Source organism: Peromyscus leucopus, chromosome 20 (assembly GCF_004664715.2).
Source record: "Peromyscus leucopus breed LL Stock chromosome 20, UCI_PerLeu_2.1, whole genome shotgun sequence".
Taxonomy (NCBI): Eukaryota; Metazoa; Chordata; class Mammalia; order Rodentia; family Cricetidae; genus Peromyscus; species Peromyscus leucopus.
This window is the reverse complement of record NC_051080.1, coordinates 19960224-19986566: the sequence shown is the minus strand read 5'-3', so window position 1 is coordinate 19986566 and position 26343 is coordinate 19960224. Positions and strand designations below refer to the sequence as shown.

At 50.4% G+C, this 26343-nt stretch overlaps 1 protein-coding gene and 1 pseudogene across 1 annotated transcript; one reads left to right on the top strand and one right to left on the bottom strand.

The window, feature by feature from the left end:
• Positions 1-17647: 17647 nt before the first annotated feature.
• Positions 17648-17946, top strand: LOC114699176 (annotated as a pseudogene).
• A 1642-nt stretch (positions 17947-19588) lies between these two features.
• Rtl6 (retrotransposon Gag like 6) lies at positions 19589-25516 on the bottom strand. The gene is made up of 2 exons (XM_037197491.1): positions 21542-25516; positions 19589-20536 (listed from the first exon to the last, which is right to left on the bottom strand). The coding sequence occupies exon 1, from the start codon at positions 24759-24761 to the stop codon at positions 24039-24041; it is 723 nt and encodes a 240-aa protein (XP_037053386.1). The 5' UTR covers positions 24762-25516; the 3' UTR covers positions 19589-20536; positions 21542-24038.
• Positions 25517-26343: the final 827 nt, after the last annotated feature.

Sequence of the window (26343 nt, the reverse complement as noted above, 5' to 3'; positions counted from 1 at the left end):
TGGCATGCTGGTTCAGTCCGGGGTAACCTAGAAGGGGGCGTGGCACACCACACCCCTCCTCTTCCTAGCTCTTTCCCTTCCAGCCCCAAAGTCATCAATTCCGCCACTTTACTTCCAGGAGACGGTGTTGTCGCTGCATAAGCCAAAATCAGTGGTGCCAACACACCACAAATGGAAATTGCCAGAACCTTGAGCCCACACGGACCTTTCCTCTTATTAAGCTGGTTATCCAGGGTCTTTTGTTATAGTAATGGAAGGCTGGCTAACACAGGCTGTAAGGGAATAAGTTTGTGCCGTGTTTTAAAAACTCTGTGTGTGTGTGTGTGTGTGTGTGTGTGTGTGTGTGTGTGTGTACATGCATGCACACATGCCGGGGAAGGCAGGCCCAGAGGATCAATCTCTAGATCCAGTTCTTTGCTGTTTCCGCTGTGCTTTGTACCCCACTTGCAGGCGATTCTTCTGCCTACCTCCCCATCTCCCAGGAGGAATGCTGGGATCACAGCTATACACCACCTCATCTGGATTTACATGGGCTCTGGCTGTTGAATTCAGGTTGTCAGGCTTAAATAGCAAACATTTCTGCCACTGTGTGTGTGTATGGGGGGGGATAAAGTGTATGGGGGCATGCCCATGTAGGAAGGGGCATGCATGTGTCACAGCATGTGTGTGAAGGTCAGAGGACATCTTGCAGGAGTCAGTTCTCTCCTCCTGCCGTGTGCGTTCCAGGCACACACTCAGGTCCTCAGGCGTGGCAGCAAGCCCCTTCACACACTGCTCCATCTCACAGGCTCGTTGTGAGCTCCATCCCCACAGGATGTCAGCGCTGTCAGGATGGCTGTTCTCTTCTGGATTTTCACTTTCACCCTCTTCTTTACTGCAAGTTTGCCCTGCCGCTGCGTGGGTGCATTCTTCCTGCTCCATGGGTGCATTCTTCCTGCTCCATGGGTGCATTCTTCCTGCTCCAGGCTTTCTATCTGGAAGTGTCTTCGGCCTCTGACTTCTCCCCTTGCTTCCCACCTGTACACAAAGCTCCTTCCAGGGGACTCTTTCAGGCAGCATGGAGTTGGGTCATCTTTTTCCAACCCACCTTGGCAATGACCACTGAAGCTGGTGCCTTTGGGCTGCACCTGGTGGCACCATTGCCCCTTGGGAGCTTTCGCTGGCTGATTTAACTTTCCTGCATCTGAGAGACCCTTGGATATTTCTTCTTGGAATCGTTTTTTGATCTGCCTGATGGGGATTTGCACGTACCTTGTTGAGCAGATTTTAAAGCCCATACTATGGGTTTTACAACACACCCTCCAAGCTTGCTTTCGTCCACTCACCACTTGGAGTGAAATAGGGATCCTTACCCCCCTCTCCATCCCCCCATCCTTCTGTTTGGTATATAGCTGTCCTAAACACATCTATATACATCACGAGCCACATGGACAGCGGGGAAAGTTTTACTTTATTCCTGGGACACAATTTAAGACAGTTGAGGAAAGTCACATTCCCTGCATTTACTCAGAGTCTGCAGCTCCTGGCAGTCCCCCACTGTCCTGCTGATCCACTTCGGGGCCTGTTGACCATGGTTCTTCTCATCTTCCTTCACTTGGGAATGGCTCCACTGCCCCTCCATTCCGAAGGGGTACTTTCGCTAGGTATAGAATTCCCGACTGCCAATACTTTAAGAATCTCAGTGCTGGGCCACACAGCTGTCACCACGTCTGTCTTTGTCTTACTGTCTGAGAGTCCTCCCTTGTCTTTAGGTTTTTTTAATGTTTGACTCTGATGTATCTTGGTATGTATTTCTTTGAGTTTATATTGGTTGGGATGCGTTCAACTATTTGTATCTGTAGGTGTTAATCTTTCACCAAGTTTGTAAAGTTTCTAGATGTATTTCTTCAGTTTTCTAAGGGAGGGGAGATTTATCTTAGTCAGTGTTCTGAAGCCAAATCCTGTTTTTTCAAACCCATGTACTTTCTCTTCTCCTAACCACCAGTGGCAGGAATGCTGGATCTTTTGCCATGCTTCCACAGGCCCTGAGGTTCAGTGTTTTTTTTAGATAGGCCCCACTATGTAGCCCTGGCTGGCCCCCTAAGTCACTATGTAGACCAGGCTGGCCTGGAACTCACAGAGAAGACCCACCTGCCTCTGCCTCCCAAGTGCTGAGGTTAAAGGTGTGCTCCACCATCCCGGCCGAGGGCCAGTTTCTAATATTCCATTTCTCCAGGTGTAGACTCCGTCTTTGAATCTCCCGGTTCTTCCTCAGACCCCTTCCTTCTGCCGATGAGACCCAGCCAGTAGCTTTCTATTCTGATTCCGACTCCAGTTCTACGGTTTCCACCTGACTTCTCCATTATGCATCTGTTTGTTTGTGGGAACCTTCTGTTTTCTTGTCGTGATCACAGCAATGTGTTACCATGGCTACTGTGCAGTCCTTGCCAGATAATTCCAGTATCTGTGCTGACTTGACGTTTGTGCCTGTTGATGTTCTTTTTTATTTGAGGTTTTCTTGGTTCTCAGCATGACATATGATGTTCTATTTTTTTTTTTTTTTAAGATTTCTTTTAAAACCATGTGTAGACAGGGGAGGGAGCGTACATGAGAGTTCAGTGCCTGAAGAGGTCAGAAGAGGGCACCTGATCTCCCTGAGCTGGAGTTAACAGCTGGTTGTGAAGCCCCCTGATATGGGTGCTGGGAACTGAACTTAGGTCCTCTACAAGAGCAGCAAGTGCTCTTAAATGCTGAGATTTCTCTTCAGGCTCCTCATGTGATTTTCAGTAGTATCCTAGAGCCTTGGAGTATATATTATATGTTAGGAACATAAGTGAAACTATTTTGTGTGACTTGGAATAATGTGATGTCTGTAAGATTAGAACTTGCCAACCAGGTACCTCTGAGAGGTAGGCCTCAAACAAGCCCAGGACTGGCTTTGATATGCTAATTATGTGTTAGTGGTATGCTAATGAACCAACTCCAAGGTGGTGTTGATGTGCCAGTGAACCAGCCCCAAGATGAGAGCCCTGATAGCACAAAACAACCATCCATGAAATGAGAAAAACTGGAACTTTGGAGATGGTCTCTAGGATCACACTGCCATGCTCCTGAGACATGGCTGCTCTAGCCTCTGTGTTGATACCCGTCATTGAGGGGACTTGAGACTCTGTGTGGTCTTGGCTTTAGTGACTGTTGAACTTCCAACCCTGGTGCTGGGCTCACACATGGCTGCTGGTCAGTGCTGGCCAGTGCTCTCAAGGATCTCCATCAGTACCATCCTTCCAGCCTGCCAGAGTTAAAGGACTCTGTGGTAGATTTTAGTCAAGCCTGTGAGCTTCCAAAGTGTCCCCAATGAAACCCTGTAGCAGCATTTTCTGCCCAACCATCCCCACTTAGTAAGATGTCTGTTCAGCTTTTGTATTGGAATGGTATTATAAGAGATGTTTGTGTGAATAAACCAAACCTATTCAAAAGACAAATCTTGTGTGAACATCCTAATTGCCAAGCTCCTCACAGCCCATAGGCCTTGCTCCCCACATTAAGAGACTCTGGAAGAGGTCAAGACACCACAGGAAAATGGACCACAGAATCAACTAAGCAGGGCTTATAGGAGCTCACAGAGACTGAACCTACATCCAGGGAGCCTGTATGAGTCTGACCTACGTCCTCTGTCTGTATGCTATGGTTATGTAGCTTGGGGTTCTTGAGATACTATTAACAGTGAGAGCGGGGCTATCTCTGACCCTTTTGCCTGCTTTTGGGACCCTTTTCCTCCTACTGGATTGCCTCATCCAGCCTTAATATGAGGGGATGTGCCTGGTTTTATTATAACTTGATACGCCCTGAGAGGCCTGCCTTTTTCTCAAGAAAAAGGGGCACTGGAGAAGAGGAAGGAGGGGAAACTGATTAGGATGTAATATATGAGAGAGAAAAAAAATTTAAATGACAGAATGCATGTTTTAAAAGGATACACAACAAATTTCACCCCAGTAAACCACTTGCTGAATTAGAGAGACAGGCAGACAGACAGACTGACTCTGGATATTGTAATCTAAGGCGTAGGAACACCTAAGACTTGGGCTAGTGGGGAAGCCTCTACACGCTGGCCGTCTCTGCCAGCGGGGAGGAGGGGGTTACTCTACTGGGTACAGAGTTTCACCTTAGTTATTCTTCAGTTCTGTAACGTTAGATCCGTGGTTACAGTTCTTGGCTGTGCTTGGCTTTCAGTCCTTCGGTTCCGTCTCTGTTGTTGTTTGGAAAGACAGCTGTCGGTGGCTCCTCACCCGCTCCGTGCTCCCTCCCGTCTGGGCGCTGTGTACAAGGGAGATTCCTCACCGCTGTGGTCAGTGCATCTGCTTCTCGGTGAGAACCTCTGCGGAGTGTGTTTGGACTTATTAATGCTGTGGAGTTTCTTCTTCTTAATTGAAGTTGTTAGGTGTAGAGCGAGACTCGGTTCTAGGAAGCCACAGTGCAGGATCTGCCTCCAGGCAAAACACTTATTAATGTTGTCGGCAACCCTGCAGAGGGAAGCAAAACCCCAGCCTGGCCAGGAAAGGCAGAAAGGCATTTCGCTTGTGTGTGTGTGTGTGTGTGTGTGTGTGTGTGTGTGTGTGTGTGTGTCCGCACGCGCATGCGCGCGGATGTTTTATAGGCACGTACGTATGTATGTACACCACAGGCATGCCCACTGCCCCTGGAGGCCAGAAGAGGGCATCGGACCCCTGGGATCTGGACTTAGAAAGGTTGTGAACCACTATACAGGTACTGAGAATTGAACCTGGGTCCTCTGAAAGAGCAGACAGTGCTCTTAACCACTGAGCCAACTCTCCAGCCCCCCAAAGGGCATTTCTTTCAAGATCCCTTGGGAAGGAGGTGGTAACATGGGAAAGTAGGTCCAAGGTCACATGACATCATTAGATTAAGCTGAGAGGCAGTATGTTCTTTGTTCAGGTTAGACAGGTGTTTGGAAAACCTAAGGATGTTTCTGGTTAAGGGGCATGTGGAAAATTCCACAAAGCAATGGGTTTTCTTCGCTGCATGGCTCAGTGAGCGCTCAGCCTCTGGGCCTGAGAATAGGGACCCCGGGTGTGTTCATACATTGCCTGCAGCTTTCTCCCCTAGGGCTTTGTTAGCCAGAAGCCCTGTCTCCAAGATGGAAGACTCCCTGCCTATGTGATGAGACAGAATGTCTCTCCTGGAAGATGGAGGGAGACTTGGAAGACTCAAGAAGCTTCCCAAATCCACAAGGCTCAGCTCAGCTCAGCAGTTAATGGGGTTCACACAGCTCCTCCCTGAGGTTTTAAAAACAATGAACACTTTCTGGAGAGAAAAGACCAGAAAGGTGGACTTTCTGGTGATGCAGCCACCTCTGAGTCACCAGTGTCCCTAAGTAACCCCCAAGCACACACTGGCTCACCATCCTGGACTGCAGTGGGATGGTTTCCTTGATCTGTGCCCATTGGAAGAATAACTGTTTATTCTCATCTCTCCAGAAAATGTCCCTCAACAGCTGAGCTACTCGAATCCAATGGTGGATTCCTGTCTCCATCAGCAGAAACTCCCCCAAAGGTGATCACTTCGGGTCTTAGCTGTACTCAGTCCGCTTTCTTCTCCTCTGGCATTCTGTTACCCTCTTCCAGAGTCCTCTCCTTTCCTGTCCTCCCATTCAAGATTTCACTCTGCATATGGATTTCCAGCTCCCCCTTCTGCTGTTTGAATGAAAAAATGAGGACATGGCCGCTCCTCTGTATGGTTGAGGAGAAGGTTAATTGTGGGTAGGAGGGAGAGAACAGCCAGAGGCATCTGGGAGAGTCGAGACCGGACATGAACCAGACCATGAGAGGCGAGGTGGGGGAAAGGGATGGGAAAGAGAAGAACCAGGAACCAAGGGGGTAAGTGACCAAAATGGCTGGGTGATACAGGAATCCAAGGGATGTGAAACACAGCTCCGAGGTTGGAGAGGTTGAGAATAGGGGTCGGGGTCAGCAGTGCTGGGAGGAGCCACAGGTACTGAGTGAGACTTCTGGGTTTCTTTGAGACCTGACGCTGTTAAATCAGTCTCTCTGTTGGTTCCTTATTGTTGGTTGTTGGTGTCACCGTCAAATTTAATTAGAGTCTTCCAATGTGCCTGTTACCGTGTCTACTCTATTTCTCTACATACGTATGCGCACAATTATATACATACTGATGTGGATGTGTGTGAGTGTGTGCAGGCATGTGCGTGCCACGGTGCATGTGTGGGGGTCAGAGGATAATTTTCAGGACTCTGTGCTCCACTTCCACTGTGGGTGCTGGTGATCAAACATAGGCCACCAAGTTTGCCACAGCAAATGCTTTACCCTCCAGGCCACATCACCAGCCTTTCATGTTCTTCTTCCTCTCTTTTTCTTAAGAATTTTTGTGCATGTGTGTGTGCGCCCGTGTAAGTTCATGTACACCACATGTGTGCATGCCCAACGAGGCCAGGAGAGGAACTGGATTCCCAGGTGGTTGCGAGCTCCCCCACCCATGTGGGTGCTGGGACTCAGCGCCCATGACCGCCGCAAGAGCAGCAAGTGCTCTTCACCACGGGGCCATCTCCTCAGCCTTTCCCCAACACTGATATTTTTAAGTTCTGCTTTTAGCACCGAAACCAGCTTGAAGACTGTGTCGGGTCCTGCTCCGCTGTCTGGACATCTGCGGGGTGTCCGGTGCTGCCTCTGGTCTCCTTCCTGTTTTCTTATTTTCCTCTCTGTTAATCATCTGTGGCGATGGATCAGATGTTATATTTGAGAAAGTCTTCGTGGAAATACTTTAGATGGCTTTATTCCCCTCTAAGGAGAACTTTCTATTTCTCTGGTTGCTTGGGGGACGCCAGCATTCAAGGCTGGTTTGATCTGAACCGGGAGGATGGGAGCACCACCTTGATCACTCAGGACAGGCACTTTAGAACCCACGAACTACTTAGCTTCTGGGGTCCACCCCTAAATGCAGAGTGGAGAAGCTTGTCATTACCCTGTTCGCACCCCTCACCCTCAGTCTCTCACCATCTCCTCCAGAACAGCTGCTCTCTGGGGAAAATGAGTCCAGGCTGCAGACTCCACCTCTCCAGGCTCCTCACCTCTTGACTCAGATTTTATTCACTGCTTTTCTTCTCTTTGACGTTTCTAGGAGAGATTTCCAAGTCTCTCCAGCCATGCCCTCACCTTCACTGGGATGATGGCGCTGCTGCCGTGTTACTCAGGGAGCCCGGGTCTGAGATCCGCATTCCTGGAGCTCTGCCTGCCGGGTGATGGCCAGGGGCTGCTGCTCTTATGCTCTCCCCAGCAACTTCCTAGGAGCCTCTTCTGACCATGTCACCCATTTCCTCCTCCCGTGTCTTTCTGGGTCACACAGTTCTGGTCAAGAGGGCCCTCTCCTCTAGCTGGACTCAGACGTTGGAACAAAAGCTTGAAAGACATGCTGGAAAAATTCTGCTACTTGCCTGGAACATTCCATGGCCCAGGCCCACAGAAGAAGGTACCTGCCTGAACAAAAGAAAAAAAAAAGAAGAGTAAGTGTGATTGTACTGTGTGTATGTGAGACATCATTTAAGAAAAGTTAAAGAGTGAACGAACTATGCTTTTTAATTTTTTACATTAATTAATTTAGTGTGCATAAACGCCTTGCATGTGCATACACCATGGCATACATGTAGAGGTCAGAGGCCAACTTTCAGGAGTCCTCTCCCTACCATGTGGGCTCCAAGGATGGAACCCAGGTCATTAGCCTTGTTGTCAGGTGTCTCTACCCACTGAACCATCTGGCTTGCCCTCTAGTAATCTTTTTAAACAATGATAAATCCAAGATTCTGGGAGTGGCCTGCCCAACTGGACCAGGCTCCACCACTTTCCTTCTTCACTTCTCCAGTGACCTCCCAGGTCCCTTGAACTCTGTTTCCAGTGAGCTCTCACGCAGGTGCTGTGGCAGGTCTCTTGTTTTACCTGTGTAAGGGAAATTAACCCAAGGGAGAAGACTGAGCTTCATGGTGCACAAATCCTAAATGGTCTTTTAATAAAAAAAACGGAGCCAGATATTAAAGTAAATGCTGAGAGATCAGAGAGACAAAGGAACAAGCCACTAGAGAAACTTCTCACTACCACCGAATCCTCAGGCAAAATGGAAGGTGGGATCCTATGTCCACAGATCCTCTGACTGAATTCCTCTGAGTCCTCAGCCGAAAAGGCTCTAGTTCCTGTCTCCTTATATATCTTTCTCTGCCCAGCCATTTCACTTCCTCCCTAGTACTGGGATTAATGGCCTGTGTGCTCCCTAAATACAGGTAGCAAAGGCATGAGATCTCAAGTGCTGGGATTAAAGGCATGTGACTCCCAAGTACTGGGATTAAAGGTGTATGCCACCACTGCCTGGCTCTGTTTCTCTCCTAGACTGACTCAATCTCATGTAGTCCAGGGTGGCTTTGAACTCACAGAGATTCAGACAGATCTCTGCCTCCAGAGTGCTAGGATTAAAAGTGTGCACCACCACTGCCTAACCTCTATGTTTAATCTAGTGGCTGGCTCTGTCCTCTGATCCTCAGGCAAGCTTTATTTGATACATAAGATATCACCACAGCTTCATGCAGTCCTGTCCTCTGGATGCAGTTGCCCTGGAGCCCTATTGCCTCCCCACATCTAGTAACAGCTCAGGCATACATCGGGGAGCAGCGAGGTTGGCCCTTGGCTCCCCACTCCCACCCTCCCACCCTCCCAACCCACCTCCTACCCCACTGCTGAGCTGTGCTTCTGGGGTGAAGATTTAACAAAAAGTTAATGAATAAGAAAGAAAAATGACAGGATGTTGGTTTAAACTAGTGGCTTATCCTTTAAAATAAATAAGCAGAGTGGTCACACTCTGATAAGTCACGTCCACAAAGACAGAAAACAGACTAAACCAGGAGTGAGGACAGAACAGATGTGGCGGCTCCACAGCCTGAGAGAACATGCACACACAGTTTAATGCTGACAAATCTTAAAATCTCCGAGAAATGGATAATTTCATTGAAGTTCCCCCAGATGTCGGAAGTAGAGCTAGGCGATGTAGGACAGAAATGCCATCTGTCATCATCTCGGTTACCTGGGTCAGAGGTTGCAGGCAGTTGATAGGGGTGGGAGTGAGCATCATGGGAGGTGAGTCCCCAAGGTGAGGAAGGAACGTGCTCAGCTGATGGGGTGCCCTGGAGCCATCACAGAAAGACCCTGGGATCATGAGATTGAGAACTGGAGTCATGGCACATGGGAAGGAAGGAACCCAGCCATCCCTGGGCAGAGAACACAGAAGCAGATGGGCGGCCATTAAGCAGGGTAAACGTAACTAGAAACAGGGCAGATTCATCTTATAGAAAACACACAAGCCTCAGCGTTGAGACTGAGATGAAACCAGTTTAAGGAATGCTGTCCCCTCAGAAAAGAGAGGGCATGGGCACAGCCATTTAAGTGTGTGTCACTGTAAGAAGGCATGTGCAGTATGTGTGTCCATGGTGGACAAGGGCCGAGAGATGCCAGCAGGGCTCGCATGCCAGGGATGGAATTACAGAGCGTTTGAGTCTGTCTTCTATTACTGTAACGAAGTACTCGAGACTGGGTCATCTCAGAGGAAAGAGTTATCGGGGCTCATGATTCCACCACTGTATAGCACTAACAGTGGCTTTGTGCTGTGTCAACCCGTGAGGAAAGGTAGAAGACAGGTGTGGGGGTGGGGGGTCCAAACAGAACTGCTCTGCAGCAATCATCTCTGATGGTCACTAATCCAGTCCTGAAAGAACAGCATTAATTCCCCTCCCTCCCCGATCTCCAAAGAAGTCCATCATCTCGCAGCATATGACACCAGCAGCCAAAGTTTAACAGGAGCTGGGGGGGGGTAAATCGCTTTCAAACCAGCACGAGGCTCAAGGGATCAGCAGCTACTTACACACTTTACTCTGGATTTTCCTGCATTCGGATGCTTAATACGTACGGATTATTTTGTACGTAAGTAGTTTTATTTTAAAACTAAGAAGAGAGACGCATATATTAAAACCAGCACATTTTCAGTGGAAGATCTTGCAATAATTCTACAGGTTGTTTCTTTTTCTTTTACCAGTGAACATGGGCCGCATTTCTAAATAGAACAAATCAATAAACGTCATTAAAAGTTAAGCTCACACACACACAAAAAAAAAGTGGGTATAAATAGCAAGGACATATTTGAAAAGCCACAGTGATGAGGGACAACTTGCAAATATTTAAAAGTGACAGCAGTATGAATCAAGAATAGAAAGTTATTTTCCCTTTTCTTGTTTTTAAAATGCCAGAGGAGGCTTGGGATGTAGAAAGTCACTCAAGACTGTCACTTCTAACCTAGCAACGAGGCCACACGGCATCAGCCACTCATCCTTTTCTTGAGCCACAGAGACCCCCACAAGCAGCAAAAAGAAGTGAGTACCAAACGATGAAGCCACTTCTCCCAAAAGAGGGGCAAGTGGCTCACTGGGACTGCACCGCCTTTAGTTTGCAGGGGTAGGGGGACTGTCATAAAGACAGGGCTGGCATGGCAGTCATTCTCAAAGTCTAGGTGCATTCCCTAAGGACGAGCTCCATCACTCATTTCATGGGTTCACTTGCTGCCCACCAGAAATAAGGAATAAGCTGGCATTGTATTGCCATTTTCCCTGAATTGCCGTATTCCATCCTGGAGGAAAGTTCCTTAAGACCCAGGAAATCAACAATTCACAAGTCTCAGGAATTCCCTGAAGCTGACCAGATAACACCAGGCCCCTCTCTACCAAAGGTCATATAAGCAGTAAGGGCTGCCAAGAAGAGAAGAGTCTCTGGCCTGTTGAGCTGCCTGAGAGTTGTGCAGAGAGCTCCAGGGTTCCAGCTTTCATGATCTGTCAGCTGTGCTGTGCTGGGATTTGGTGATGCTTCTGCCTTTAGGTAGTCCCTGCTTCTGTAAGTGACCCCTCACCCACCATCCCATGAGTAACCCCAATAACCCAGCATTTCACCAATTTAGCATCCTTGCCTTAGCCTGACATAGGTTCACTCTTGAGGAGTATAAACGTTGTCCCCCAGAATAGTGCCACACAACATGAGGAAGGAAGAAACCATTTAACCTTGCCCAGGCTGTCTCAGAAAACAGACCAGATACCTGCCCTGGCTGCCTTTGGAGACCGACAAAGCCCTATCCTAGAGACAGGAAAGATGGTATAACAACATTCCCGCAGATAGCAACCACAAACATCAGTGAACCAGTCGCATGAACCCATTGTAGAGGTCTGCAGCAAAGAGGGTGCTCCGTTACCCAGTCAGACTCACTCCAGCTGTTCAGACTCCCTCGTCTGTCACTCCAAACTCAGTTCAACTCACTGTGTTAACAGAACGAAAGAGAAAAATAGAACCATTCAGACAGACTCAGAAAAACACAACTAAAAATAATGTTTAAAGACCTTCAGCAAGGAGGGAAGTCGGACCGATGGGGAACCCCTGAATCTGATTCAGGACAGCTATCACTGACACCATCCCTATGGTAAGATACTGACCAGGTGCCCTGCCAGGTGAGTAGCCAGAAAGGGGCTCACGTGTGATGATGCCACAGTCATCTGGAAGCCCGGACAGAAGAGGAAAGACACAAGAGAAAACTAGAAATCTCTGTCCTCCCCTTCCCTCCTCTCCTCCCTCTTCCCGCCTCTTCTTCCCTCCTCCCCTTCCTCTTCTCCCTCCTCCCCTCCCTCTCTTCCCTCCTCTCCTCCCTCCCCCCTTCCCTCCTCCTCTCCTTCTTCCTTCCTTCCTTCTTTCTTCTTCCTTCCTTCCCCACTTCCTTCCACTTTCTCTTCACTAATCACCTTGCTCGCTTCCTCCCTCACCTCCTGGAAACAGGTTTTTGCTCTTCAGTGCTATAAAGCTCTCTAACTCTTTACTCAACGTCGCTTTGTACAGGAAATCTGAAGACCTCGACTGTGATGAACGAGGTTAACTGGGTGTGCACAGAATAAAGATGGCTCAGGGGGTAAGGTGCTTGCCTCTAAGCCTGGCAACCTGAGTTCGATCCCTGAGACCCGTGTGGTAGAAGGAGAGAGCCTGGGGTATCCTTGGACACTAAATAAATACATTCTTTAAATCAGCTTTCATTTTCTACAAGAGCAACTAATAATTGCAGAAGGAACTTTAAAAAAAAAATCCATCTACCATAAACATCAAGAAACAAAATCCTCGGGAAGCCATTTACAGAAGGGTTTAAGGGATTATTAACTAAAAACTAGGAAATGTCGCTGGCAGAAATTAAGCAAAATGAAAGAAGCCGCATTCATTTAGCCAAGGACTGGGTCTCACTTAAACATCAGTTCTAAATGACTGCTCTGTTCAATGTCTTCCCTGCCATGGTCCCAGCAGACTCTTTTGTGGAAATTGATGGAACCGGTCTAAAACTTAACTGGAGCTGCAAAGGACCTAAAAATAGCCATGCTGTGAGATACTCTCTGAGAATAGAAATGTTCTAGTGAGCATTTTAAGTGGGCCCTCGTACCCGGGGAGCTAAATCTTTAGCTTTACTTAATTTTAATAAATTAAATTTCAATCTTCACATACCTCTAGTGACTGGCTGTATTGGAAAACACAGACTCAGAATCTCAACAGAACTTGAGCCTGCAGCCCAGAATGCAAAGCCTGAGGGCGGTCAAGATGATCCAGTGCACACCGTGCAGGTATGAAGAGGGACAAACACAGACGCCACGTGGAGACCTCTGTATGCGGTCATCCGAGTTGGATGATGTCGCCCAGACAATCAACTGAAGACACAGGAAGTCCCTCAGTGAGGAGACTGACACATCCATCTGTACAGGAACTAATCCGAGTTAACCCACCCCACATCACCACACATGGAAAGCTCGGTTGAGATGAGTCATGAACCTACAAGTGAATATTAAAGCCTTACTGTATGGGGGCCAGAGAGATGGCTCAGAGGTTGGGACTGTTTCCTGCTCTTCCAGAGGACCCAAGTCAAGCGACTCACCACTGCCTGTAACTCCAGCTCAGGGGACCCAATGCCCTCTTCTGACCTCCCTACACACACATGCACATATATACCCAGAGAAACATAAATAAACAGATATTTTTTAAAAAATAACAAAACTGTAGTCTAGAAGATATCAGAGTATTGCTATGTCTTGGATGTTGGCAAAACTTTTGGGTACAGTAGAGGCCCCGCATTTCTGAATGCTGGTGTTCTTCGTGTTGACAGGGGTTAGGGTTACCAGTATATATCAGAGTGAAAAATTTCACCACGTATGAATTAGTAATCCAAGAATTATAAAGAACTACTACCAAGTGTTGAGCTCTAGTCAACGAGATGCCTGTTGCAGTGCCCTGGTTCTCAACCCTCTAATGCTGTGACCTTTTGATACAGTTCTTCATGTTGTTGTAATGACCCCTCACCAACCATAAAATTATTTTGTTGCTACTTCATAACTGTAATTTTGCTACTGTTATGAATTGTAATGTAAATATCTGATATGCCGGGTATCCGATTGTGGGTTGTAACCCACAGGTTGAGAACCACTGTTGCAGGGTCTCGGAGCCACAGGGGCTGACATCTTCCTCTAGCACAAACGGAGCCACGAGGCAGCAAAGGAGGGTGGGAGAGCAGAGGGACACGGACCAACCACAGCGCACACAGAACAGCGCAGCCGCAGACATTCATAACCAGTCACCGCACGGAGAAATGACGTTTGAGTGCTCAACCCTAAATCCAGTGTCTCTATCCTCCTATCTGAGGCTCGGGGAGCATTCCAGAAGAGATACTGGAAGGAACAGGAAAGCCAGGGGAAGGGGAGGACTGTTCTGAAGCACCATCTTCCAGGCATGAAGCAGGCATTGCACTCTTGAAATCACAGGAGCTGTGACGACCCTCAGGAGATCCATGGCTCAAGCCACCAACATCCTGTCACGTTGAGGAAGGGGCTCACAGGTGTCCCCAACAGCTAATGGAAGTTAATGGTTGACTGAGGGTGGTGGTGTTTTCTTCAGTTATGTAGCCACTGGCAAGATGCTCTTGACCCTGTAATAACCCCTTACCCACATTTCTGTAAGTGACCCTAATGAAACTCACTGGTGACAGAAAGGAAGGAATGGAGAAAAGAAAAAAAGTAGAAAGGGGTCCAGTTGAGAAGAGAAGGGGTCAGCAGGTGGGAGGGAATGAGAATATAATCAAAACCCTTTATACACATGTAGGAAATGTAATGAAACCTATTGCTATGTATAACTGATACTTGCGAACATGAAGGGCAGTGAAGCTGAGCATCTCTCAGCTGCAAGTCAGTGATGCCAGCCCCAGGAGTTCATCTGAGAGATGCAGTCAGAGCACCTTCAATCTCAGTTGCTCAGATGGCACTGTCCATCCAAAAACAATATATGAAATGGGAGAGGAATGCTTTGGGAGATATGGGGAGAGCTGGAAGGGAGGAAGTGGGGAAGGACGCAATCTTATTTCATTGTATGTGTGCAAGAAATTCTCACAAATAAAAAGTTATTTTAAAAGAGATTATAATCTGTAATATAGTATTTTAAAAAGATGATTGTCAAATTAAAAAAAAAAATTAATATGGCTAAATGGACCACCAACATAGCTTGTCTATGGGATGGAGCTTCAGAACAGTGACCTGAGCATGCCCGGACACCACCATCCATGCGCTTAGGTCCCGCGCATAGGAAACAGGAGAGGGATCAAGGCTGACCTCAGTCCAACCTCCAATGCAACAATCAGGGTGCCGATTACCAAGCAGGGTAGGGAGGGGTTGGCTGGCTGGAGGTACCCAGAGCTTTCTGAGTGATGTAAAGGCTCTATATTGAGGTTGTGGTCACACTGTGCAGGAGCACATGTCTGTCGTAACCCTCACACTGTTTGTGTCAGTTCTGAGAACTTCACCGTGGGTAAATTCAATTTAATTTTATTTTTTTTAGGATTTAAAAAAAAAAAAACCACATACCTCACCAACCAGGGAGGAATAACTACAGAAGCCATATACCTCCATGTAACATGTTGTGGATTCATTAAATGTATTTTTAAAGTAGCATTTTAAACAACAGTAAAATGTGTATTCTACAAAATTCATTTTATGAGTATAAAAAATGGTACCTTTGGTGATTGGAGAGATGGCAAAGTGGTTAAAAGCACTGGCTGTCCTGCCAGTGAACCTAGATAGATTCCCAGCACCTACATGGTGGCTCACAACCATCTGGAACTCCAGTTTGAGGGGCTCCAACACCTGTAAGTCCAGTTCCGGTCCAGTTCCAAAGCCCTCTCCTGGCTGCTGAGGGCACTGCACACATGTGGCACACATACGTACATGGGTACACACTCAACATACATAAAATAAAAACTAAACAAATCTTCAAAATATTTTTTAAATGGTATACTGAGTACATTCCCTGAGCTGATTTACTTGTTCCTAAGTCACAACTGACTTTAAGGCTAGACTATTTGATAGCTTTTCCTACCTGGGCTACATCCCAAGTTCAAGGCGCAGCAGCAGCCCAGGCTTCTGGGCTGGTGCCAGAACCTCCAGGCCAGGTCTGAAACCTGCTGCTTCCACTCTGCATTCTCTTCCCTCACACACCGGTGACCAGACCTGTTCCAGAAAGAGTTATGTGAGATCAAAGCCTGGTTGGGCACTGCTCGCCTTCAGCTTTCGAAACGGTGCCAGGTTCAGCAGGAGTTTGGCACACGAGTGTTGCTGGAGCCATTTCTCTCACTGAGACCCTGCACTTCCTTCCAAACACTCTGGGCAGCTGGCGTGGCAAACACGGCACCACCGCGCCATGCTGCTTTCCTGCCCCACACCCCTTCCTACCTGAGAACACCATCTCCACACACCGCTCCTCTGCCTCTCCCAGTCAGGAACCCACAGTAATCCTTGAGTTACCAAGTGAATTATTCAGAACCAGTTTATTGAGGAAGCTTAATTCGATGGGAACATCATATAGAAGAGAACTTAATCCAAATGGAGTCCCTGGCTTCTGCCCCTCCCAACTCCAAGGTTCTCCTATTACTTTTATCTTTAGAGTCCTCTCTTAGCATTTAATGCCTGTTTATGATCAACTTAAATGCAACCCAGAATGGGGCTGGGTCTCTGTGGCCTTGAGGACTGGTGGGGCTAGGGTGTCTGTCTATTGATGCTAGCCTGTGCTTTGCCATCATCCAAGGCCACATTCACCCTGAAGTGGGGATCCACTCAGAGGAAGGGGGCCAGCAGCAAGGATTCCTGTCGGGGACAGAGTGTGGCTTCCCCTGCTGTTTCTGTAGCTCAGGACACCCAAGTGTACCTTGGATCTCCCAGGCCTACTGTCCCCTGACAATGTCCCACTCCAGTGCTCAGCCACCTGCTTCCCCATGTACCCTGCTTTGGAATTTCCTGCGGTATGGTGGTCCCTAGATTCAAGTACCTTCTTCGGGGAAGCAGACATTCTGAAAGATGGAAAGTAGAGGGTCAATAAAAAACCAGGAGGTGGCCAAAGACACACTGTTCCCTTCTTAGAGGCACTTTGGAGCCACACACTGTGCACTAGGAGGGATAGGTGGCCTGGAGAGACATCTGTATCCACGGGAGAATGGTAAGCACATAGGGACATCCCAGGCTGCCACCAGTGCAGTAAAAGAAGACAAGCCCACCACAAGATGCTGCCATTGTCTTAGGTAGGGTCATTACTGCTGCGATGAAACAACAGAACCAAAAAGCAAGTTGGCAAGGAAAGGGTTTATTTGGCTTACACTTCCATATCACTGTTCATCATCATTGGAAGTCAGGACAGGAACTCAAACAGGGCAGGAACCTGGAGGCAGGAGCTGATGCAGAGGCCATGGAGGGGTGCTGCTTACTAGCTTGCTCCTCACAGCTTGCTCAACCTGCTTCCTTATAGAACCCAGGGCCACCAGCCCAGGGGTGGCACCACACATAGAGCTGGGCCCTCCCCCACCAATTACTAATTAAGAAAATGCCCTACAGGCTTGCCTACAACCTGATCTTTTAGAGGCATTTTCTTAATTGACATTCTCTCCTCTCAGATGACTTTAGCTTGTGTCAAGTTGACATAAAACCATCCAGCTCGGCCATCATAGAAAACACCACTATCTCAAAGAAGTGGATCTACGAAAAACCCCCAAGAGTCAGCTTTAGAAATCGCCTGCAGGTTGGAGATTTCGGTGTGGTGGACTCTAGCCCAGGGGTGGTTGCTGAGGTGGCTGTATTATTAGTCACTTTTCTGTTGCTGTGATTAAACACCACGACCAAAAGCAGCTTATGAAGAGTTTGCTTTGGCTTGCAGTTCTAGAGGGAGAGGCCATCATGACAGGGAGAGAGCAGACACCGGGACAGGAAGCTGAGAGATCACATCTCCATCCACAAGCTGTGAGCCCTCAAAGCACCCCCCACCCCACACCGATGTATTTCCTCCAGCAAGGCTGCATAACCTCCCGAACAGCTCAATCCCCTGGAGTCCATGTGTTCACACACGTGAACCTCGGTGACTATCCTCTCTCAAGTCACCACAGTGTCACAGACGGTGGCCTGACCAACAAACATTTGTTGTTGGCCACAACCAACATTTGTTTCTCAACAGTATGACATGAGAGTGCAGATTTCAACGTTTGAATTTGGGGACACGCTTTCATTCTACTGCAGATGGTAGTGTTTAAAAAATAACACACTGGTCAAGACCAAGATGGCCAGGAGACGCTCCATCTTCCTCAAGAATGCCTGGGCAAAGGAGCTGGTGCTGGTGGTATCCTTCTCTGTCTGGGGTCTTGGTATAATTATGCCCATAGTCAGCTCCCCTGCGCCAAGTATGCGTGCATGATCAATCAGACCACACTCTACAACTACCCAGTGCCTGTGTCAGATAATAGGCATAGGCCCGTTTGCCCAGCCACCCCCAGTACCCTCTGGGCCCAAGCCTGGAATGGCTGAAGAACCTGTGAACATTCCTGCTGATGGAAGAGGCCCCCTTCCCAGTTGCCCCCCCCATAAAAATGTGAAAACCAACCCCACAAAAATAAAAGTAAAAAAATAAATAAATAATAACACTAATCTCTACTATTTGGAAAAAGAGCCTCCTGCTGTCCAGGGAATGCTGGTCACCACAAACTGCTACATTCTGTGGAGGGAGTGAGAAACTGTGTTCCCCAGGCGTTCAGAGGGACGCCTATGTACTAGCAATGGCCCTTATTAAGCAGATAGGGAGCTGATGAGCCTGAGAACAAGGTCCCGTTGACAAGAGAGGAAGTGTTCCCAGGAAAATTGGCTACTAGGGCTGTTGTTACAGCATGGCTTGTGATGAAAGAAATTGCCAGAAAGTTACATTTGCAAAGGAATGTGAATGTTTAATCCATGTAGCCAGACCAGGGAATGAAACGTTTATTGTTAAGTGATTCCCAAAGACAATGCCCTGCCCTCCCCAAGGCTGGCTCTCCTTGCCTAGTAAGTGGGTCCAGAGGCATAGGAACAGATGATCCCACCTCGCAGAGTAGGACAGTGTGGGGTATGTGGGCTTCCCCAGAGTGCCAGGCAGACAGTTGCTCTGGCATGGGCTCTGTGACCAGGACAGCCGCCATTTCTTTGTCTGCTGTACGACCACAGCTGCCTTGGGCAAGCCAGGCACTGGGGACATGGTTGGCACAACCCCTGCCCTCGAGATGCACCATTTGGTGGGAAAGACCCAAGTTCAGCAGAAACATAAACTATTGGACAGATGAGAGGCTGGGGGAGGGGCAACCAGGAAAACCCTAACCAGGTCAGGGGGCGTTCTAACAGTATCCTTAAATCTGTGCCAAGTGTCATTGGAACGAGAACAAGACGGGCTGTGCAGGCCTGAGAGGCAGGAAAGGATCTAGGCTGGCCCCTCAATGGCTAGTGTCAGGCCTGGGCGGGGGGCAAGTGTGGGCTGAAGAAAGGGGGGTTGACACCATTTCCACTCCCTTGGGGACAGCGTGGACAGACAATAGAGGTCAAAACCACCAGAGTCCCCTAGGCCAAGTAGAGATGCCGAGAGGAGGCACATGGGTCATTGGCATGTTGGCCCAGGTCCCCACAGTCATAGTTGCCAGCTTTTACTTGGGCCAGACAGAGGGGTGGGTTAGGGTCTACACCTCTGTCTCTCTACTGTCAAGGTGAAGGGGATGGTAGACCCTTGACAATCTCCTGGGGACATCTAGGAAGCCACTAAGTGCTCTGCACCTGTGCAAAGCAGAGGACAGCTAGCTGGGACAGATTCTTATACACCAGAGACACAGACACATGGTGGCAACATTGAGATCTGGGTCTGCTGCTGGCCAGAGCCTCTGATGACAGGGTTCTGCGGCTGCCCAACGCCACCAGGAACCTTTACAGCAATGGTATCCCACCCCAAGCTGCACCTGCTATGGGGATTTTAAGAGAAACCTTAGAAATTGTTTTAGTGGTAAGAAGATAAGAACGTGTGAAGCAGGAACCTTACCAAATCTCAGTCCAAACACAAACATGAAATGAACCAGAACAGGGCAGTTCGTGGGGCGGGCCAGATACTCCAGGGAAGGACCGCTGTATGGTGTGGGTGTGGAGACACATCTCACAAGACGCACCGAATTAATCCCAGAAGTGACAGTTTATTAAGGGGGGCGGGGGAGACCTGAGGTTCAAAGTACTAAGCCATCCCAGAGGCTCCACAGGGCGGTAAGGACTGCCTGCTCTTAGCCCTTCCCGGCCCAGTGGCGTCTACTCTACAAGGCCACTCTGTACGACATTGTGTGGCTTCCCCTCCACCTCATCAGTGTGCAGTGGATTTCCTCAGGGGTTCGCCACAGTGTTGCAGAGACTACAGACACGAGCGGTCTGGGGCCTCCTGTTGCCTCGTGGAAACCTACCAAGACGGAAACAGGCCATGATTTTGTTTAGAAATATTTTGTTTAGAAAAGCTGTTTTCATTAAAAGACAGTACTTGAGCCTACATGTCGTTGGTTTCCTTTCGTGGCTTAAATGACATTTGAAATGTGACAGGGCATGTGCTGAAAGAGGCTACATGTGTGTGCCTAAGGATCGATCCTGGGGCCAGAGAGACAGTCTGAGGACATGGGCTCAGTAGAGAAGATGAGCTGTGGTACAGGCACCCACCATGTCTGTCTGCTCTCTAATGGGCCCCTGTCCCGTACAGGTCATGCTCCCGGCTAGGTACCAGAGACCTAGCTGCCAGAAGCACCTCTCCCACCAAGTGTAAGAACTGCTCGGGGCATACACACCGTGACAGGGACCCTTCTACCACACCTGGGCCCCAAGGCCTAGTGCATCCTTTTGTGTAAGTGATTTCACAATATCCCCTAAGATGCTGACGCGTCCCAGCCACCCCTCCTGCCTCGTGCAGCAGCCCGGCAGAGCCAGGCGCTGCTTGCCTGTGTGTCCCAGCTTCGATCACACCCACAGCAAAAACCCAGAGACACTTAGGGCAGACGCGACACACAACAGATTAGTATCTTTAATTGTATACGGAGCTCTTACAAACTGGTCAGGCCCGTCAGTGGAGCAAAGGACATCGGCGGTCTGCAAGAGAGGAAATGCAATCACTTGGTGTAAAAAAGACGCTCAGCGAGCTAGACTCGAGAGATGCAACTAAAGCATGTCGCTGCTGTCCTCAAGTCAGAAAATACTCGGCCCTGGCAGAAGACCCTGAATGGGACACTTACCCTTGCTGCTGGCAGTGTAATGGACACAGAAACTTCTGGAAGCCGTTTTGTCAGGAGACAATAAAAGTCTCAGAGGGCCCCTGTATTCGTTAATCCAACAATCCCACCTTTGAAAGTCTACCCCAGGGGAGTAACTTGGCCCTCGGAGGAAAACCTGACACAAATTTCTGCCGGTACGCGGCACTGTCCCTCTGCCTGAGGGGAGAGTTCAGAGCCATTCAGAATAAGGTTGGTGACACTTGGCGACAGCTGTGTCATATGCACACGGTGGGGGTCCATGGGTGTGCAAGAGGCAAAGAAAGACGGGGCCAGGGACAGGAAGGAAGCATCAAAGCACGGAATTTGACCATGTCCTTTCCTCTCCCTGGTCCCCTAAGCCTCCGTGTGTGCTGCCATGGAGAATGGTCCAGCTGTTGGTGGCACTGGACGGGGCAAAGGGCAACAGAACGGACTTACCATGCATGTTACACGCAGAGCCCTGCCACCTGACGCCTTGTCCCCAGCGTGCTCCAGCCAAGCCCCAGGCTTGCCCCCTAAGTCACCCTCAGCCCACGCCAGCTTCCCCGCCTCCATTCAATCCCCTGCAGGCGGATGCTCAGGGCATGCTCATCCAGTAGTGGCTCTGTCCTCTGCACCAACAGGCACCTGTCTCGGGCCAACCCAAATGTACTACCATGCAGCATTCACGCCTGTCACGTACTCGGCTGGGGCCAACGAGGTGGGTCTTTGCTGTTTCCCCAAAGTCACTAAATGCTCTGGGATATGGAGAGAACCCCGAGGTCACATTTCACACTAGGCTGGGAAGTCACCCGCATGCCAAGTCCCGCTGTCAGTGACACTGAACACAGTGAAGCCTGCTTACCAGATGGGCGTCACAGAGTCTGGGGGGGCAGGCACAGTACGGCTGCAACAGTCAATGCCGAGAGGAAGGCCACTCCTTCGTACAGCAACTCCTCCGTCCCCCTCTCCCTGCTCTCTTCCGAGCTCAAGAAACTATAACCTTAGGATATGTACAAGCTGCCCCTCCCCTCCCCTCTTCCTCAGCTTGATGCCCAGTTATCAAGGTCTCCCTCGGGAGCTGCATGGGCCTCGCATCTCATCATTTTGGCTAGGGACTAACCATGCCCTCCGATAGAGCCTCAGTAACAGACCCAAAGCGGCTCTTCCAGGTCCAAGGTGGAGGGCAAGCCTCAACCTTCTCTCATGTGCTCCAGGCTCCAAGCCACAGAGAGCTATCTATCGAGATGGTTCTAAATACAGGGCAGCACTGCCCCCCATTTCCATAAACACAAGCACGGGGGGGGGGGGGGAGGACAAAAACAAAACACAACCACCAAGCCAATGCCACCAGAGCAGCAGCGTGGACCCACTGCAGCAGAGCGACCCGGGTGAGTCAGTCCAGATGGCAAAGGGAGCCGGTGAAGCCACACAGGGAGACGGCTGGCCTGCCCGGCTCTGTCTCCAGCACCACCAGCCGAGGACTCTGGAGTGGGACATAAAGCCAATACAGCACCCAGTGGTCCGAGGAGCCAGGGTAGGTGGCATGCCCTCCCAGTGGGTCTCCAATCCTGATCGAGAAGGCCGCAAAGAAACCTTCCAGGTGTCTCTTGCCGCCACAGACACCTCCCCGCTTCTGTGGTGAAGCTGGAGCTTCACTGGGGGGGGGGTGGGGGGGGCTCTACTGGAAGGTCCTGAGACTCAGCTCTTGGGGACCGGTGAGCACCCTCGGTGGAACCCCCAGGGAGTCTTCCACCTGCTCATGAAGCACCACGGTGCCAGCAGGGTGCCGTGGTCCAGGCTCTTCAGCAAGGCTACTGGGCTATCGGAGTCAACAAGAAGCAGGTGGCCGTGGGCTGTGAGGCCAGCGAGCGTTGAAGACCCCTGGCCTTGCAAGGGCGCCGGCTTTGGAGTCAGTCACTTTTTCCAGTGATGGAGGAAGTCTCTGAAAAGAGGCCAGGTTCCAGGCCCCAGCCTCTGGACTCCCAAGAAGGGAGAAATGTATGTGGGTGGGTGCAGAGGTGGGTTTTTTTGTGGTCAAGCTAAGACCATGCAGAGGAGGGCAGGAGAACCCAGGAGAGGCACCCATCTCCCCCAAGGGGCCAAGTGGGCATGTTAATCAGGCGTTGAAGTGTGACAGATGTCACTGTCCAGGAGCTCGGCTGAGTCTGAATACGATTTCCAGGCATCCTTCTGTGAAGAAGTCAATGTTTTGCTCCTCAGAATTGGAATGTGTGTCCATATGAGGACCAAAGCCATTGGCCGCTCTTCACCAGTTCCTCAAACTGGGGCAGCAAGAGGCCGACACCCCCTACCGAAGGTGCCCGATGCTTCCTAGAGGAATTGGCCCCAGCCAGTCTTTTGTTCTTGGACAAAGGCCAGACATTAGGCCCAGGCACAGAGAGGGTATATGTTGGTGGATTCCTTGGACCCCTAGAGATGGTGTGGGCGGCTGAAAGGCCGAGGTGAAAGCCACATGGCCCCTGGGTGGAAAAGGGCCTGCAGCTAGACAAGGCCACCATGGAGCCACATGGGCAGAAAGGAGCAGACACCTGTGAGCCTCTCAACAGAAATCCAGGCAGCAAATGGGGTCCCCAGGCCCCCTTCAGTCTGCTATGGCTGACGCATGGATGTTTCCTATGGCAGCCTGATGGAACTGCCCCAGGGTCCCAGGTCCATGATTAACTTGGTAGATGAATGCTAGATTTCCCTGATGCCATCAAAACACTGGCAGTCACAGACAGGTGTGGATGAGTCTCCTGCGGACAGGAGAGGCAGAAGGAATGTCTGTGAAGGACCAGATGTTCCCAGCATCAGCAGTGGGGTATGCTGGAACACAGGCTCCCCTATAGAGGAAAGGATCCCTGGAATGCAGAGTGACTGACTACCTGGCTACCTTGCAAAGGAACCAGATGTGGGCAGGCTGGTTCAGGTATACATCAGCCACCTTCAGAGCCAAGATGGTTTCTTTCTATTCAGAACTCATCAGCAAGACCAGAGTGACCAGGAAGGGAATCGCCAGGGTGCTTGTAGGGAGGGCACAAAAGCTGAATGTCCACTAGCTGAGCCCACCCACAGAGGTGGTCAGCCTAAATGGTTCCTAGGCCGGCACATGTCCAAGGGGCTGTGTTGTGATTACTAGAGAAGCTGGGATTGCAAGCAACAGATGGGGGGCGGGGGACATGCACTGAGTTGCAGGTAAAGCTAGCAAAACGCACAGCAGGGTGGATGACCAATGAGGATGGCGGGATGGCCTCCCACAGACGGGGAGAGGCATGAAAGGTGCCTGCAAACAGAACAATGCTACTCTATCGACAATTCTTCTCAGCAACAGTCTAGCTACCTGGGTGGCCACAGGTTCCCTAAAGGTTCCGGCTGCGGGTGGGCAAGGCTGGTGCCGGACTGGTCCCGTTGGAGGCAGGATGCACTGGGCAGGCTCCTGTGCCAGCTGTGGCCAGTTGGCGGCACAACATCTGCCGCTCCCGCACAGCCCTATTGGATGCAGATGTCTTCCGGATTTGTGCACGCCGTGAGTGCCTCAGCGGAGATTTGTAGGTTCTGCGCAGCTCAGCCAGAAAGCCCTGGTAGTTGTTTCGCAAAGGGCTGTCTGGCTGCATGTGGGGGATGGCCCACTTCTCGGCCTCCCCAGTCAGTCGGGACACCAGGAAGGCCACTCTCTCAGCTTCACCTGGGAAGCGGGAAGCTTGAAAGATCATGAACCGGTCCATCTGCATCAGGAACCCCGCCAACTGGCCGGGGTCTCCCGAGAAGGGTTCAGGCAGCGAGGTGGGCGGCGTGGTCATGGGTCGGGTCCCATTGGAGGTGATGGCAGAGATAGGTGGCGTGATCTGCAGAGCGCCAGGAATGCGCGCCCGGGTGCGCAACAGAGTAAGCTCGGCCATGACGCTCTCCAGCATGTTGGTAAGATTGGCCTTCTCCGCCCTCAGCGTGCAGGCCTCGCGCCTCAGCGCAGAGTTGGTGAGGCGCAGGGAGGTCAGGGTGTCAACCACGTCATCCATTTTTTGTGCGCTGGCGCCAGGGGCAGAGGCTGGCCTTTCGTTTTTGGAGGTTTGAGGTTGGACCATGCTGGCTAAGGTTAAACCACAGAGAGCTGGAGAACCAGAGCAAAAGGCCTTGGGTGCTGAAGCAGGTGCGCCCAGGCAGAATCTAGGCAGGCAAGCCTGAGGCCACTGGTCCTGTCCTGGGCGCAGTTCCTTTCTGCAGGCTTTGTAGGGTCAAGGTGTGGGGCGCTGGCTGGACCTGCCCAGGCCTTGAAGGATGTTCAAGCTGGACCTGCTCAACCCTTGCAGAATGTACAGGCTGGACCTACCCAGGCCTTGGAGCATGAGCGAGTAGGACCTGCCCAGGCCTTATGAGATGAGCGGGCTGAACCTTCCCAGGCCTTGCAGGATGCATAGGCTGGACCTGCCCAGGCCTTATGGGATGCGCAGACCTGCGCTGCCCAGACTTGGCGGGATGCACCTGCCGGAGCTCGGGCTGTGGGTGAAGGCGCTGCCCGCGGGTGGCACGCGACTACCTGCGGGAGAACAAAGGGCGGCCGCACCTGAGCTGGCCCGGGCCGGGCCGCGTGTGTACCTGTCGCTCCGCCGCTCCCTCCGCTGCCAAGATGGCCCGCGGGTCGGGGCCGCGCCTTGCCTGCGCGTCACGGCGGCCGCCGGAACTGCTTCCCCGCGGCGGCGGCTGCGGTTCCCGCGGGGCTGGAGTGGCGGGGTCGTGGCACTGAGCGGTCACCGCGCGGTCTTTGTGCGGGCGCGGCCAGCGAGACGGCAGCGGGAAACCAGGCAACTGGGTCGGGGCCTGCTGGTTGCCATGGAGACCGCCCGCTCCCGGAGCGCCAGCCGAGGGGGGGGGGAGACTTGCCTTCCGGAAGTGACGCAGTCCCGCCTCCCGGGCCATGCGCCTTACTCAGCAGCCTATCAGCGAGGAGCGTGGGTTCTGCCATTTGATTCTCTTGGAAAGCTTTGGTGCTTTCAGATTCTTCCCAAGTGGGCATGCTGAGCTGGTGGCTCAGTGGCTGTGTATTTAAGGTTGACTTTTCTTACTGTAACTAGAATGCAATTCACATGAACTACAGGGTCATAGTAGCAAATCTTGGCAAAGAAGAAAACTATTTTTTATTTTAGTTTTTTTGAGCCTGTCTCCTGTAAACTAGACTGGTTTGGAACTCAGAAAGTAGCCAGGGATGACCTTGAACCTCTCCTGCCTCCACCTTCTTAATGGCTGGATTGCAGGAGTTCACCACCACACCGGATTCAGATGGTTTTCTTCACCTCCTTTTTTTTTTTTTTTTTTTTTTTTTTTTAAGCAGGATTTTATGTTGCCCAGGCTGGCCTTGAACCCACAATGCAGCCAAGGATGACCATGACCTTCTCATTCTTCTGTTGCCACTTCCAGTATGCTGGGATTACTGGCTCTGAGCCCCGTAGCCTTGTGCAGTACTAGGATCAAACCCAGGGCCTCATGCCTACAAGCATGCCACCACTGAGCTGAATCCTGAGCCCTGGAAAAGTCTTAGGAAACAAAACAAAACAAAAAACAAAAACAAACAAACAAAAAAAACCTTTCAGTTCCCTCAGTGTCCTAATTGTACATATAAATAAATAAAGTCTTGTTCAGTAGTCCACCATTTTCCATTAGTATCCTATT